Source organism: Protopterus annectens, chromosome 6.part0 (assembly GCF_019279795.1).
Source record: "Protopterus annectens isolate FY-2018-M chromosome 6.part0, PAN1.0, whole genome shotgun sequence".
Classification (NCBI taxonomy): domain Eukaryota; kingdom Metazoa; phylum Chordata; order Ceratodontiformes; family Protopteridae; genus Protopterus; species Protopterus annectens.
In genome coordinates this window covers 407,212,908-407,229,665 of record NC_056737.1, presented here as the reverse complement: position 1 = coordinate 407,229,665, position 16,758 = coordinate 407,212,908, and the positions used below count along the sequence as shown (strand labels likewise).

At 32.9% G+C, this 16,758-nt stretch overlaps 1 protein-coding gene across 1 annotated transcript in view; it reads left to right on the top strand.

The window, feature by feature from the left end:
* The window catches only part of FMN1 (formin 1), a 1,985,060-nt gene that overhangs the window by 1,761,632 nt on the left and 206,670 nt on the right, over positions 1-16,758 (top strand). Inside the window, exon 14 of the mRNA XM_044074155.1 lies at positions 8,956-9,007. Within this exon, the coding sequence (XP_043930090.1) occupies positions 8,956-9,007 (52 nt within the window). The remainder of the gene's footprint in view (positions 1-8,955; positions 9,008-16,758) is intronic.

Sequence of the window (16,758 nt, the reverse complement as noted above, 5' to 3'; positions counted from 1 at the left end):
GTGGTTGTAGTATATTGAAATTTACCCACGGTTGACTTTTTTTAATCACTCGGGCTTCCCCTTCATGATTAAACCACACCAACCATGGGTAAATCTTCAATATACCATACCACGTCATCTGTTATTGCTTTACAATACAAGATGCAAGAAGTGACACCAAAGAGACATATTAACTTGCATTCTGATTTCTTAAAATGGTCCAGGAGCGTCCTTATAATAGGATACTTGGCATGCAGTAGCACCCAGAAAAGACATGCTTTGTTATAAACAAGGTATAAAAAATAGCTTTTTACATATATAAAAGTTACTGTTGGAATAATATCAAATTATTATAAATAATTAGAGTAACCATCACATATTACAAGTTAAACCTGGATCACACACAACTGTCATTCTTTTAAAGCAAGTTTATATGCTATGTCTCTCTTAAAAAAATGAGTCTGCCTTATATTAAACATGTCCCACAAATAGTGCTTGCTGAATCATTAAATGTTATTTATTTTTTATTTATTTATTTATTTATTTTTTAGTACAATGGCTTTTAGTAGTTGGGATACTTTGAGATGTTTTTTGTTTTTTGGTGGTTTGGAGGGGTTTGAGTGATTGATGTGTGATATGAAGGTGGATTGGATTCACTCATGAGAGTTTTTGAGTGAATTCTAACTGACGGACTGTTCATTTTCAACCCCTTATCATGAAAACCAGCTTGAAACAACTTAGAATCTTGAGCACTTTTGTGATGCTGCACAAGTTTTGAAAATTCTAAGAACTGTCCAGGTTACTACTTCCTGTCTAAAAGTAAATAATGGTAATGTTTTGAATTATATGCTAAGATGGCAAAGAATACAAGTTAAATAATATGCAAAAGACAGTGAATTGCATTCTAAACCATTGTCAGTTACTACATAGTTCTGAATGCTTGCTACTGATAGTATACTTGGCATGCAATAGTACCCAGGAAAGTTATGCTATCTATCTATCTCTATATATATATATATATATATATATATATATATATATATATATATCTATATCTATATATATCTGTATATATATATATATATATATATATATATATATATATATATATATATATATATATATATATATATGTATATATGCAATAGCACCCAGGAAAGTTATGCTATCTATCTATCTATATATATAATATATATATATATATATATATATATATATATATATATATATATATAAAAGTTATTACTGGAATGTTATTTAATGATTAGAGTAACATTTTACAAGTTAAATCTGGATGACACATAACTGTTATTCTTTCAATACAAGTTTATATGGTATGTCTCCTTTAAACAAATGACAGTCTGCTTTATATTAAACATCTCATACAAATAGTGCTTACTGCACCATTAAATGTTATTTCTTTAAATACAATAGCTTTTTAGTGGTTAACATACTTTGAAATTATTTTTGTTGTTTTTTCAGTGGTTTGGAAGGGTTTGAGGGATTGATGTATAATGTAGAGATGGCATAGATTCACTCAAGAACATTTTTGTATGAATTCTAGCTGATAAACTGCTCATTTGCAAACCCTTGTCATGAGGACCAGCTTGAAGCATCTTAATTAGTCATGAGCACTTTTGTGATGCTGTAGGAGTTCTAAAAATTCTGAGAACTGTCCAGATTAATGCTTCCTGTATAACAGTAAGTAATCATATTTTGAATCGTATGCTAAGATGTAAATGGATACCAGTTAGATAATAAACAAAAGTCAGTGAATTCTAAACCACTGTTAGTTTAAATAGTTCTGAATGCTTGCAGTATACCAAAAAGATAGTTTACATACTAACCTATAAAATGACACTTCTGATAAAAATTTTAATGATAAAACTTTGGTGGGTTGTTGGCATAATGGTTAAAGTGTTTACCTTACAGACACAAGGTGCAAGGCTTGATTCTCACATGGGGTGATTGACTAGGCTTAAAATGACCCATAAGGGCAGTTAGCCAAGTACTAATCTATGGAAAGTTTGAATCTTAAAAGGGAAGATTTTTCAGATGTTTATTCAGATACTATTAGGCATAACATTTAAGGAAATATAGGACTGATTCTAACAGTAGTACTAGATTAAAGAGCATCAAATATGTAAGTGTAAATATAAATGTTCTATTATATGATAGTCTACACTAAGACTGTAGCTAAAATATAAAACCCAAAAATATAGTAATAGTACAAGACATAGTATGCAAACATATAGAAAGAGATCAGAATATGTATATAGTTAAAGAAAATAAATGTATGCGAGGCTGTGAGATTGGCACAATGGTTAAAGTGTTCACCTTAAAGCACAAGGTGCAAGGTTTGAGTCTCACATTGGGCAATTGGCTAGGTTTTTAATGGCTCACAAGAAGAATTAGCCTGGTATGAATTTATGAACTTATGATCCTATGAACAACTTTACACATAGTAAATAAAATAGAAAAAATATAAAAGCATCTGACCTATAAATTAATAAATATGAAAATAACAACTGACTTCCTTCCTATAGTAGACCAGGGAGACAATGTGAGATAAGGGAAAGCTTATTGTAGAGATATTCAGTTTGGTCAGCTTATAATAAAGATTCTGAACACCTGTTTAACTTTTCTTATTCATAATAACTCACTGACTGGCTTTTTTAAGATGATGTATACTAAAAATATGAGACACGAATATGAATCAGAAGCACAAGCTAAGCACTGTTAGTCTAATGGAGAGTTTGAGAGGTAGTTTGTTCAGCATTTTTAACAAACTAGGGATACATTATTTTATGGTAGAATGTTTTAGGGTTATACCATTAAGTAATTTGCTTGAAAAGTTTTGTCCATAGCTGAAGATATTGTATTGTTATATATAAAGAATATGATAAGTTCTGTACATAAATGTGGTTTCATTATAACTGTGTTTTTCTCTTATATAAATGCCTGATTTTAAATGCATATCTATGAATATTAATGGATTGAGTAGTGCAGTAAAGAGGGGGGAGTCCGTTCAAATGCTTGCAATTACATAAAGCTCAAATAGTATTTCTACAGGAAATGCATTGACTTAAAGATCTAAGCAAACTTTCATTAAAGAATTATTTGGTTTTAGCAGGTTCTGGTTTTCGAACTAAAAGAAGAGGCACCCTCATTTTATGGGAGATCTCACTACTAATGCCTAAAATAAGAGATAACTATGTTGATAAAAATGGTGTGTTAAACATTGTTATAACTAAGTGGAACAGAAAAATATATACAGTGGTGAACTCTTATTGGATTCCAGGGGTTGGAGCTAAAGATGCAAAAAATTACTTAGACACTGTTACCTATTACATGAAAGGTGAAGTCATAATGGCTGGGGATTTTAATTGTATTTTATTAGACAAAGACTCCACTGCAGATAGAAAGCTGAGAATCACATTTTCAGCCAAACACTTAATGAATTTTGTAAATCTAATGAATTTAAAGGAGATATATATATATATATATATATATATATATATATATATATATATATATATATATATATGAACTAAGGAAAACAAACCCACTTCAATTTACCCATTATTCTTATAGATATGAAACACAGCCAAGTATTGATAACATTTTTGTCTCAAACAATCTGTTATCACATATCAGAGTAGTTTCAATTTTAAGTCCATTGTTGGACTGTAATGCTGTAGTCTTTAATATTATTTTAAAAACTGACAATTTAATACATCACAGGAAATTACCAGTGTACATTATTAAAATAAAAGGATTCAAGGATTGGTATGTTAAAAAGATCAAAAATGTCCTAGAAGAAAATATGAGTGATGAAGTAGCTGACATTGTCCTGTGGGATGCACTATAGGCCTACTTAAATGTAAAAGTTACAAGCTGGTATATTAATAAAACAAGAAAGTGGGACAAAGAATTGAATATACTACAGGCCAAAATAGACACACTAAAGTTAAATCTAAAACCAAATAACATAATCAGTCAGCCTGAACTTAAAAAAACAAAATATTTTGAAATTATAAAGTTTCAATAAACCTGGAAAAACCTAAACTTTAGGCATATTCAGTAAACCCTTTATGCTTCCATAAACTTGCTCTTAGATCAAAGAAAATGAACAAACTAAACAATATCAAACAAATTATAACACATTTAAATAAAAAAGAAGAACTGATATTAAAGGTATTCATGAGGGCTTTAAAATATTTTATGAAAATAACAACTGACTTTCTCACTGTAGTAGACCAGGGAGATAATGTAAAGTACAGGAAAAGATGATTGTAGAGATTTGTAATAAAGATTCGGAACTCCTGTTTAACTTTTCTTATTCATAATAATCACTGACTGGCTTTTTTTTAAGATGATGCATACTAAAAATATGAGACACACTAGATGATGATATAGTTGAAACTTTTCAAATGGAAAATATAAAAAATAAAATAAGTGAACAAATAAAAAAAATAATCATTCACTTTAACAGAAATAAAAGCTCAAATAAAAAAATTAAAAAATAATAAGGCACTGGGCATAGATGGTTTTATACCATAACTATATAAAATACTACAGGATGATGCAGTTAGAATATTAGATAAGGTCTATAGAGAAATTAAAAACTGCTGAAGACCCCATCATAGAAATATTCCTTTATATCACCTATTTTAAAACAAGATAAGGATCCTACAAAGTGTTCATCATACAGACCCATTTCACTTTTAAATGTGGACTATATGATAGTCATGTCTATTTTAGCTAAGATAATTATCTACTTATACCTAACTAATTAATAATGATCAGACTAGGTTTATTTTAAATAGACATGTACAGGATGGCATAAGAATACACGCATTAATAGACTATGCAAATAAAAATGAAAAAGAACTTTCTATCATCTGTTTAGATAAGGATTTTGACTCCATTAATTGGTTCTACCTGTTTAAACCCTCTGTGTATAATTTATCACCTGAGCTAATGGCATTAATTTATGAGTTATACAATAACTATTGTGCTTATGTTAAAATAGTTTTTTTTTTCTTTTTAATTCCTTTAAATTACAAACAGGCACAAAATAATGCTGTCCATTATCACCTTTACTTTTTGCATTAGCTATAGAACCATTTGTTGATGGTATTAGAGTATTAGATCCAAGAAGAAAATTAACAGTATCAAAATAAAAGAAGACTTTGAACTAAAGATTCAACTCTTTGCTGATATTTTACTAACAACAGGAAATATAGAAAATTCATTAGAACATATAATTAGTTCTATTAGTCAGTTTGAAGCAACCGTGAAGGTATTTATTCATAATAAAAAAGTACATTATTAATTAATAAAATAAATAAAAAAATCATACAGAAACTATTCTAACTTCAATTGGAATAGGAATTAAATGAAATACGTTGGTATAAAGATTATGTCTAATAGTAAATAAATGATACAAATAAAATTTAAACAGGTTGTTGATTTAAGTTTAGTCAGAAATTGGAATAAATTCTTCTTGACCGTGGAAGAACAATTAATGCATATTAAAATAGTAATTTTCCCTAAAATACTGTTTGTCTTACAATCTTCAGTACTATCTCCACCAATAAAAAGAATTGATGAAGAAGATAAATAATATTCTACTTCATTTTTTTGACATTGTAATAAACCAAGAGTTTCCTTTGATTGGCACAGACAAAGTTGGGATAATGGTAGAATAGGATTCCCTCTCTGATATTCAATTGTATGCTACTTCAACAATTGTAAAAGTTATAGTGTTGTGGATAAATTCATTTTATGATTCAAAATGGAAACAAATACATTAATAAATATTATTAGTTAATAGTTAATAATAAATATATCACAATCAGTCATAAAGAAATAGTACCTAATAGTTTTGTCTGGTTATTAAAAGATTTTTGCGTAAATGGAATTACACCCTTTTCTGAAATTCTCTATTTATATAAAATAATTTCCTCTTTCCAAAAGTTCACATATTCTAACCATTGTATTAAAGACTTAATATTGTCTATGTTTCCAATTGCATATACAAATGACTGCTTAGAAACTCCTAACTTCAACAAAATGCCAGTATTGAAACAACAATGTAACTTAATTTACTGGTATCTATTCTTAAATGGTATGGGTCTACTTGAAAAGACTGAAGCTCACTTATGTGAAGACAAAAAGACCAAGACTAAAAGGAAACAGATGGCCAACAATCGTAAGAAACCACACGGAAGCTCTCTGAACCCACACCCTCCATAACTAATTATACCAACTCCGAGATCGCACTATAGTAGGGAAAAGAGCCAACTTCCAAATGTTGGCTGACTGATTTTTTTCCCAGGGCAAATTGTCAGTTATGTGAGGAGTCATTTAAATGAAGATTTGGTGATGTTGTCTTGGTCTTTTCATCTTTGGGTAAGTGGGCTTCTGGTCTTTTCAAGCAGACCCATCTATATATATATATATATATATATATATATATATATATATATATATATATATATATATATATATATGTATATATGTGTATACATGTAGTTGACATTTTAAGGTCCAAATGCAATCAAAATGGAATTCTTAATAAATATAAATAATGATGCAATAAAAAATAAATCCTATTTGTCACAAATTTATAAAATTCTTGTTAGATTTCACGTATTTAGACAATTCATATTGGAGTTATTCCTCAATAATTAATAATGAGGAACTTCTCTGAAGAATACAAGAAAATATTAAAATCTACAGATGAAACCATATCTTCATTATACTGGAAAAGTTTCACTTGAAAATTCTTGCACAGAGCTTTTGTCACTCCTAACAAAATTACAATTATATATAAACTGAGCAGAATTAAATGTTGGAGATGTGATTCTGAAATAATAGCCAAGTAGACACACATGGTATATGAATGGTGAAGTCATCTGCCCTTTTTGAAAAGAAATTAATAACTTCATTCAAGCTGTATGGTCAGATAGATGTAATATTTCTAAATCTTTAGTTTAATTATCAGTTATCTTTTTGTTTTTGCTATTATATGTAGTAAATTTAGACCACTGCAACACCCTTAACATTCATAATTTTTCCTTTTATTTTTCTCTCTATAATTAATTTTGTATTTGCATTATTTTTAATAGTTTTTGTCCTGTATGTTTATCTTTGCTGGGGCTCTTTCCCTTGGGTCTCCACTGAAAATGGGTTGCTTACTATCAATGCATTGCAAATAGTTAATAACCTTTTCTTTTTTACAATTATTTTGTATTGATTATTTAATATTTGTATATCATCACTTTATCTTTACTTATGTATGCTGGGGCTTTTCCCCTTGGGTCTTTACTGAAAATGGGTTTGTTTTCAAACTCAGTTGAACTAAACCAGTTAACAAATATGAAATAAATAAATAAACATGAAATAAATAATTTAATGCTCCAATTCCTGAGATAATTCTAATAACCAAAATGCATCTTCTTTGGTCTATTCTTGCTATAGCCAGAAAAGTAATTACTAAAAATTGGGAAAGTAAAGTTACCCCCTCTTGTGTTGAAGTTATTAGTATGGCAAATATTGTTTGCAGTAGTGAATTACATACTATAAAGATAAGAACTTCTAATATTACATGCTCGTATAAATCTTGGCTTAAACTTAGAGACTTGCTTGAAAAATATCAGTTGTTGCATATAACATTGAGGTATTGATCAGCTATGGACCTATGTAAATAGTTGTTTGTTTTATAATTGATTTGTTTATCTATTGTTTTAAAACAGAATAAAAAAATTAAAAAAGAAAGAAGCCAAAATGTTGTTTTACAGAGCACCAGTGAAATGGGTATCTGCTATGTCTTTTAATGAATGACTTTACTGAACTGGTATTGTGCGTGTCATTGTAAAGGTGTCCCGTCTTGATGAATGTTGAATCTAGAGAGGTAGGTTACATAAAACTTGTAGTTTACAAAAGATAGATTCTTTACTGAAGAGTTGTCTTCACTGGGATGATCAGTCCTAGAAAGACTACTCACTCCTCTAGTTTTGAAAGTAATAATCTGCTTCTCATCTGGAGTCTGTGTGATTTCACTGAACAAATAATAGTGCCTCCTGACTGTAAATGCAAGGCCTTCAGTTCTGATTCCAATAACTCTGAAAATGGAGTGTAACTTCAAAGAAAATATAAGGAATTTCAAAACTTGCTGTAGTAAATTTAAAGCATTTTTTGCAGGGGATTTCACTTTTGCGGCATTTTTGCAAGAAGGATTCTACTTCTGCAGAGACTACAAACCCCACACTCTTCTGCTTATTCATATTGCAATAATGTATACCATAATTGAGGGAATATGCTGACATATTACAGTCACAGATGTATATATTCCTTTATTCACATTTACAGTCTCACTATAGAATATCAACAAGCATCAGAAAGCACTTGTACTTTTCAGTTAAAGCCATCAGTGGTCATTATCAGTTTTTTCCCTCTGGATATAGAAATGGCTTTCTTTTGTCATTTAGCCATCCATTTAAGTTCTTGCTTGAAAGTAGGTACATCATATTTCTTGGCATATTGGTGCCAATGGATCCTAAGGTCTGTCCTTAGTACCCTGACATACAGTCTGCATTACTGAAACAACTAAATAGTAATACTTGGAGTTTGTGCAAGTAGTGCTTTGATGGTTTGATGTCATTTGCATGGAAACTAGCTAGCATTTGGTATAACAGCATATCAGTTCTGTAGTCTGATTATAGCACATCTGATAGTCACCCTTTCCTGAATGCCTCCAATACATTTCTCTAAAGAGAATGTGATCTGATGATAGATATGATTTTTGTAATAAGTAACAAAAGACTAAAACTGAGCGAGAAAAAGAAACACATTTTACAGATGCACTCACTGGTGGATTTGTTTCTTTAAACAAATGTTTGTAATGAAGCAAGTAAAATCAAATGCTTACTAAGTTTTACTCGTGAGCTTTTTTTTTTCTTTTTTTAGCCAAGGAAGAACTGAAGACTGAGAAGACGTCTCTAGAAAATGCACAGAAAAGGTAATATTATTAAAAGCTGACATATGTGGGTAGTTAATTTTAATAGCAAAGTCCCGTAAAGAAATTGAGAAGCTTAACTGGACAAAGCATTGGAGGTTATGGGATTTTCTCTAAAGATCTCAAATAACCAAGGGACAGGTATGGATTCTCTGGTTGTTCATTGTAACAAATCAGGGAAGGGTTGTGTGGTATCCAGTGCTGTATTTAGGCAGATATGGTGCTTCCTGATAGAACAGAGGCATTATTATGTAATACTAGAAGACATATCTCTGCTAGATTGGGGACTTTGAGTCATAGTCAGAATACGTATGGGATTTGATAGATTGAGTCTTGTGTATTAGTAGCAGACCAGTTCGTGTTAGAGTAGGCATCTTTGGAGACTAAATAGGATACCATAATTTATTAATAAGACAGGCCTGATGTAGTCCTGTGATGTATGTAGACGAAAGTGTTAACTTATTTTATTAATTAATTGTTGCATCTTTTTCAGTCTCCAGTATTTTTATGTAATTATTTTTACTGTATTTATTTTATGGCATTTGATGTCATTTAAGTTTTTTCATCTGGATTTCTGTAAATACAGAGATATAGATTTAAAAATAGCGAAGGACTCCCTTCTTCCTGAGGATGTGCAGTAAGACAGAAACATATTTGCCAGCTTGTCGCAGTCGACTAGTTGATGAGTCTGCATTGTCAGTCGGATAGACTTTATCCACAAAATCACATAACTGCAGCACTAATTTGGAGAGTCGACATTTGTAATACTACAGATGTCGATGCCAAAGGAGGACATTTTTCTCTCTAGTCTGGAATTTGATTTTGTACTGTAAGCATATATGTATAGCTGCAAAAGCTACATTTATAAAACATGCTATGAAAGCATATAACTTCTGGATTTCTGGAATATAAATAAATTTGGCATACATAGTAAGGTTACAATACACAATACTAATTTTATATAGCGTCTATAATGAAATGTTGAACTTCACTATGCCGACCCAGTTAATCTAAAGCATCAAAACACTGAAAAAAAGAAAAATAAATAAATTAGTAAAACACTGCTTTTGTACAGAGGAAAGCCCCTCTCCACCCACTTTAATTATGTACACTTACTCCTGTATTGCACAACAGTAGAAAATAAGGAAAAGCTCCTTAATCCAGTGTTACTCACCCAAAACCCATATCCCCCGCACACACAAAAAACATAATCATTATTCATACATACATGCAGAAGATCCATTTTAACTTTATTCTACATACATCGATCAAACAAGTTTGATGTAATGGCAGAACAATGTTAAAAATCACCCAGCTGCATTCCAATGTAATCAACGGCTTCCTATGTCTCTCTATGTATGTCCGTATCTCTCTCTCTCCATATATAAAAAATATATGTCTATATACATATGTATGTATGCATATTTTATATATATATATATATATATATATATATATATATATATATATACACACACACACACACGTGTGTGTGTATATATATATATATATATATATATATATGTATATATGTGTGTGTGTGTGTGTATGTTTGTTTGTGTCTTTCGGCTTTTCCTGGTTAGGGGTCGCCACAGCGGAACTCTGGTCTGCTAATGATTGATAGTGGATTTTTACGTACTGGGTTACCAGCCCTGACATACAACCTTCAACGAAGGCACACCCCATTCACGTATGCCTCCACACAGAAGACGCTCTAGCTGAGAATTGAATGGGACAACATCTTGCTATAAGACGACAACGCTACCGCAGCACCACCACCGCAGTCGTGTGTGTGTGTGTGTGTGGGGGTTTTTTTTTTGCTAATAAGTGTTTCAGCAGCTGGCCAGAAAGTCATTTCCTGGGTAGTTGGTTACCTATCAGGTCAGGAATGCTTTTGTCTGTGAAGCAAAAACCTGTAGACAGTATATTAAACATTCAGGCACAGAGTAGTTAAAAGGTATCATCCCGAATTAAAATACCCTTTAAAATATGTAGAAATGGAAAGTCTTATTCAGGTACATTACAATAATTACTTTACTTCATTGTCATATCCTGAAAAATATAATTACAGAGAAACTCAGGTAATGATTTTGAATGCAGCAAATTCAATTTGGAGATTCCCAGTGTAAGATGAGGGAATGATTGAAAGATGATGGGCCATTTTCAGATGCTTAGTCAAGGTATTTGACAGTAATGACACTAGGCCATCCCTTAGAATGGAAAACATGCATTAGCATGGGGTGGGCTGGTGAACATGACCTGCACATAACTGTCATCATTCTACTTAACACATTGGTGGGGAAAATCTGAATGTACTGGCTAAAGAACATTGTTTTGCAAGAAGCACATAGGAGAGTAGTATATTTTAGCTGTGGAACATAGTACTAGATAACTATATATTTTCAGACCCTCCAGGAATGTCTTGGGAAGATGGGCCCCCAGTAATTATGTAAATGTAGTGTGGACACAGAAACATGATAGGAAGTGAAGAATGAACTGCCAAGACTAAAACATTTGTAAGTACATGATGCATAGTCACTTGGCACACATCAGTAATGTCAAGGCTGTCTGCCGTCTGCTTTCATGTATTTTGGGGATTTGCCCATGAGCTGTATGTCAAGGTATTTAAACTGATACAACAGAAATCAGAACTGCGCAGTAGCAGCGACACAGTTTTTCCTTTTTTGTGCAACATGCACTAATATCTTTTTTTTTTTTTTTGAAATTTTTGTATCAGGGAGTAGTCAGAAGATATCAAGTTCTTCCTCGTCTGACATTTGGTCTTGTTTTAGACCATTTTTTTTTTCTTTGATGACAGCCAGTGTTGTATATTTTAGCAATTAGCCTCTTCTAGTAGTCCATGATCAGGTTATAGATTCATTCTCAGTTATCCTGATAGATTCTTTTGGTGTCTTCATGGAGACAAATGTTGCAGTATTTATTACTTCCATATCACAAATGTACAAAATGAAATGCCCAGATACCAGAATATTCTCAAGACAAACCAGTTACCTATAATTATTGTAGGCAGCAGACCTTTGAGGGAAATTAGCTAGGCTTTAAATGGCCCCCTAGGACAGGTAGTCTAGTACTTCCCTATGAACCCAACCAAAGTTGATGTCTTCAGCCACAACCTAAACAAAAGCTGAATAATAGAAGAAACAAATCTGTGCAATGATATATAAGGTAGGATTCAGTAATATTGAACAAAAGTGCTATTCCTCATTATAGAGTGCAATTGACAAAATATTGGGCTGCTGAGAAGTTAAAACAAAGCACATAGTTACTTTACCGATTAACAGAATGGAGCACAAAGCTACACAGATATCACTCAAAAGGTGTGTGTGTGTCTACATAACTGTATAGAATACACACTTCACACACACATACACACACAAAAATATAGATGTGTGTATGTATATATATATATATATATATATATATATATATATATATATATATATATATATACATATATATATGTATATGGTTTACTATCAAAATTTACATCCACAACTTAGGCAAAGCTGGAAAATTTGAAAGGCGGTGGTGTGCATTTGCAAATGTGGAATCCACATTCTGATAATAGATTGTACTACAATGGGGATCGGGAAATGTACCCTTTTCTCACTGTAGTATGATCTCGGAGATGGAATATATAATATGCAGGGGGTGTGGGGGGATGCAGGGGATGTACCCCCCTGCGAAAACTTTACCAAGAACACAGACTTTTAACATTGGAACTTCCACTGTTCAAATGTTGATCTCGTGTTACCATTTCCAAATTTTTGGTAATTCGTTATTTACCAATTTCGGCAAAAAGGTTCAATCAAAAGGTGTAAAATTATTTTGATTTTCCACATTTTGATAGTAAACCACATACATAAATACATACACACACACACACACACACACACACACACACTCTTGTATATATAGAGAGAGATATAGGTCTAGACTAGACAGATGTGAGATGTATAAGAATTTATACCTGATAAGCAGGGCCTGTGTAGGGCCAGCATCATAAAATAAGTATGTAGTATTTGCTATTTAAAATTCAGACACCATGGTTTGGATAGTTTCATATGTATTTTTCGTTATGTTCATTTAGATTATTTCACCTTTTATAGAAGACAGAGTAATAGTTAATTTTGTTTTGACATTTTTGTAGTGAAACAGAAATTTTATTAGTTGCTTGGACCGATTCCGGAGAGAAATGCATTAGTGAACAGAGCAGACCTTTCACACTTCTAGGTCTTCTCAGATAAAAATCTGCCAGAAGAAAATCAGCTAGGAATAGTCTATGCCAGATATTTCAGGGCAGACAAATGTCTGCCTTTTACCCACACTTAAGGTCATGTAATATTAAAAACATGTTATGGGATAGCATAGTTTATATATACAAAACCTGCTTTCTCTTCTACTTGGCAAACAGAAAAGTACATTTCTTTGGATCTATGATACACTACTGTGTATAAAGTGTTTGTCAGGTATATATGGTTTATTAATAGCTTAGAAATGTGAGCAAGTACTTTTGTGACAGGGTATTCATTTTAACTAATGGAGGCTGTGTATGTTAATGCCTAACAGTAAATGTTATATTAGCCAAAAATATCATTTTTATTATAATTTATATCTTTGGCAGACTATAGTAGTAACATGGATGAGATCTTCCCAGTGGCTGTAACCTTAAACAGAGACAGGTTCCTCATCTTTAATCTACCACCGAAGTTTCTTTCCAGGCTGTCAAATTACTCAAAACAGAATTTTACAAAGTATTTAATTTAGATAACAGACCTGCAACTTGCTTTCATTTTGCATTTTTTTGAGACAGTGTGTTTACATGTTTTGTGGGTTTGCAGTATTGGAAAGGCTGAAGTAGTTTATTACCATTATGGAATGTGCACTTATTATGATTGACTCCAGTGAAGGAAATTCTGAAGAATAGGATATCACTGGCTGAAATGACCTTGTTCTTTTCTGCAGTAATGCGAGCCTTGTATGCATAACATAATCTGGAAACTGGTTATCTGGAGGTGTAGCAATGTTTATTCTGGATCCGACTTCATGAACATGTAATTGCCTCTTCTGATGATTAGGTGCAGAACAACAGCTGGTGGTTCAGCAGTGTACTCTAGGTATACTTCTAAATTCTGATAGGCTATAATCTATATTTTGGTATTGCATGACCTTAACTCTGAGGTAAACAGCATTTTTTTTTTGCCTGCATTAAAGTGTCTTGTATGGAATAGACATTCTTCATTATATTCTGGTAGATTTTGCCTTTGTAGAAGGGTAGTGCCAGATCCTAGAATGATTGCAGAGAAGATAAGGTAAAAAAATGAGCGAGGGGATCATGCTCAAAGACAGTCTTCTTCTTCTTTCGGCTTTTCCCGGTTAGTGGTCGCCACAGCGGATCACCTGTCCACTCATTATTGGCAGTGGAGTTTTACAGTGTTGAGTTGCCAGCCCAGCACCCAACCTTCCACAGATGACACACACATGCACACACTCACACCCAGGGCCAATTTAAAGTGTCCAATCCACCTATAGCATGTCTTTGGGATGTGGGAGGAAACCGGAGCACCCGGAAGAAACCCACACGACCACAGGGAGGACATGCAGACTCCGCACATAAGGCACCCCAGCTGAGAATCAAATTGGAGAACCTCTTGCTGGGAGGTGGCAACGCTAACTGCTGCACCACCGTGGCCGCCCATCAAGTTTTTAAATGAAGCTGTGTAGGCAAATGCAAGTCCAGTGTCTGAGGTGTGCAAGGGCCTTGCTTCCAGTATGCCACTTTACATCCTGAGTGTTACATCAGCAAGAATGATGAGCAGCATACTTAAGTCAGTAGGAAGTTACATCTGCTTGCTGTATGAAACGTGCCTATCCTGTGATTCCTCATATGCTAATGAAAGAAAATCTGTGTTAGTATTCATGGCAGTTTTAACTGGTGTGCCACCTATATTAACACAGAACATGAGTACAAATGAGGACAATATGATCTGCCTACTGAAGACATTTATGTTTATTTATTACATTTGTTGACATAGAATAACAGCTGAGAAGTCCTCTGAGTCCTAGGAGAAAAGCTCCAAGTCACAGTGAAAACAGTCAGAATTAACTGCAAAAATATATATTTTTATACAGGAAATTTTGCATAAGAGCACTTGTATAAACAGGAGAATCCGGCACGTTTCATACATACATTGTAATAGTCAACTACTTTCAAGTAAGTTTATTTGTAGTACTGTGTACAAACATATTCTAATTCAAGCATAATTCAATATGAAGTCATGGCAAAGATGCAACAGCTGAGAATGTACGTCAGAGAAGGAGTTGTAGTAAGATAATGAAATCAAGCAAGCTACACAAATACATTTCTCATGATGTCACCCAGCTTTAAAGATTATATCATACTAGTACTTCCATTGTGAATCATTTTTCTATGAAATCTTAATGGACAGCACAGTGGTGCAGCAATTAATGTTGTCGCCTCCCAGAAAGAGGTTATCCGGTTTGATTCTCAGCTAGGGTGACTTCTGTGCAAAGTCTGCATGTCCTCCCTGTGTTCGTGTGGGTTTCCTCCCATATTCCAAAGACATGCTTCTGGAGTGTTTTTCCATAAGGCCTCCATTGAAAATAGGCTCTGTCCTAGTCAGACTTTCCCAGTGATCAAATAACAAATTGAACAAATAATAAATAAAACGCAAGTGTGTGTTTTTTTTTTTTAAAGAGATGCATCTTAGGAAGTGTTTCTTATATTTGTTATGTTTGTTGACCATGTTGGTGGGCTTATCCTTGGACCCTTTTCCAGCTATGGTGCAGGTGCACAAGCAAGGCAAATTACAGCATTAATATGATTTTCAAAACAAGTTCATAGATAGTTAGTAGGCTATCAGCACAAGAGTCATTTAAATTCTAACCAATTTTATCTCAGATTTACCAAAATATTGCTGACTACTCAGTACCCCAGGGAATTTTATGGTTATGATATACGCTTGTACAAATCGAACTTTGGATGCCCCTTGTCCATTAGGAATATAGTTGCCAAATCAGCGGTAAATTTGTGATTTCCCATCCACTGGAGCAAATTGCTTTTAAATAAGGTTTGAGATGAGCTTTGCTTCACATGGATAGGAAGCCTGTTCAAGAGAAGGAGTAATCTTTGAGATAAATACCTGTACCTCCAACATGTCATGATGTCATGTCATGTTTGTCACAGATGATCTTTAGACTGGGTATTGTTTATGGTAATCATTTTGCCAGTTTGCAACGGATCCATTTTGGATAGGCATAAGATCTCTACACAGCTGTCTGTGGGAGATAGAGTACAAGGAAAGAGCATTAAGATGGTCAAATTAAGTTATTTACTCCCTGTATTATTATTATTATTATTATTAATTTTTTTTTGTGAGGAATCTCTAAGGTCTCTCAAGCTGTTGCAAGTGAAGTGCCTGGTCAGATAATTGCCGAAGGGTGCATTGTACTCAATGTTTGGTCTGATGAAAGCCAAGTACAGTGGAACAATGACCTCCTTGGATCTGGATACCATGACCTTGCTTATAAGTTATGTAACATAGAATGATTCTCTTACCACAGTGGACATGTGATGGTCAAAGGTCAGGTTACTGTCAACATGCCTTCCTAGATACTGGAACATTGGGTCTACCTTTTAGAGTGTATTATCGGTGTGATCATTTTCAGGGTTACACATCTTTTCTTACAGTAAATGTTTCATATTGAGTTTT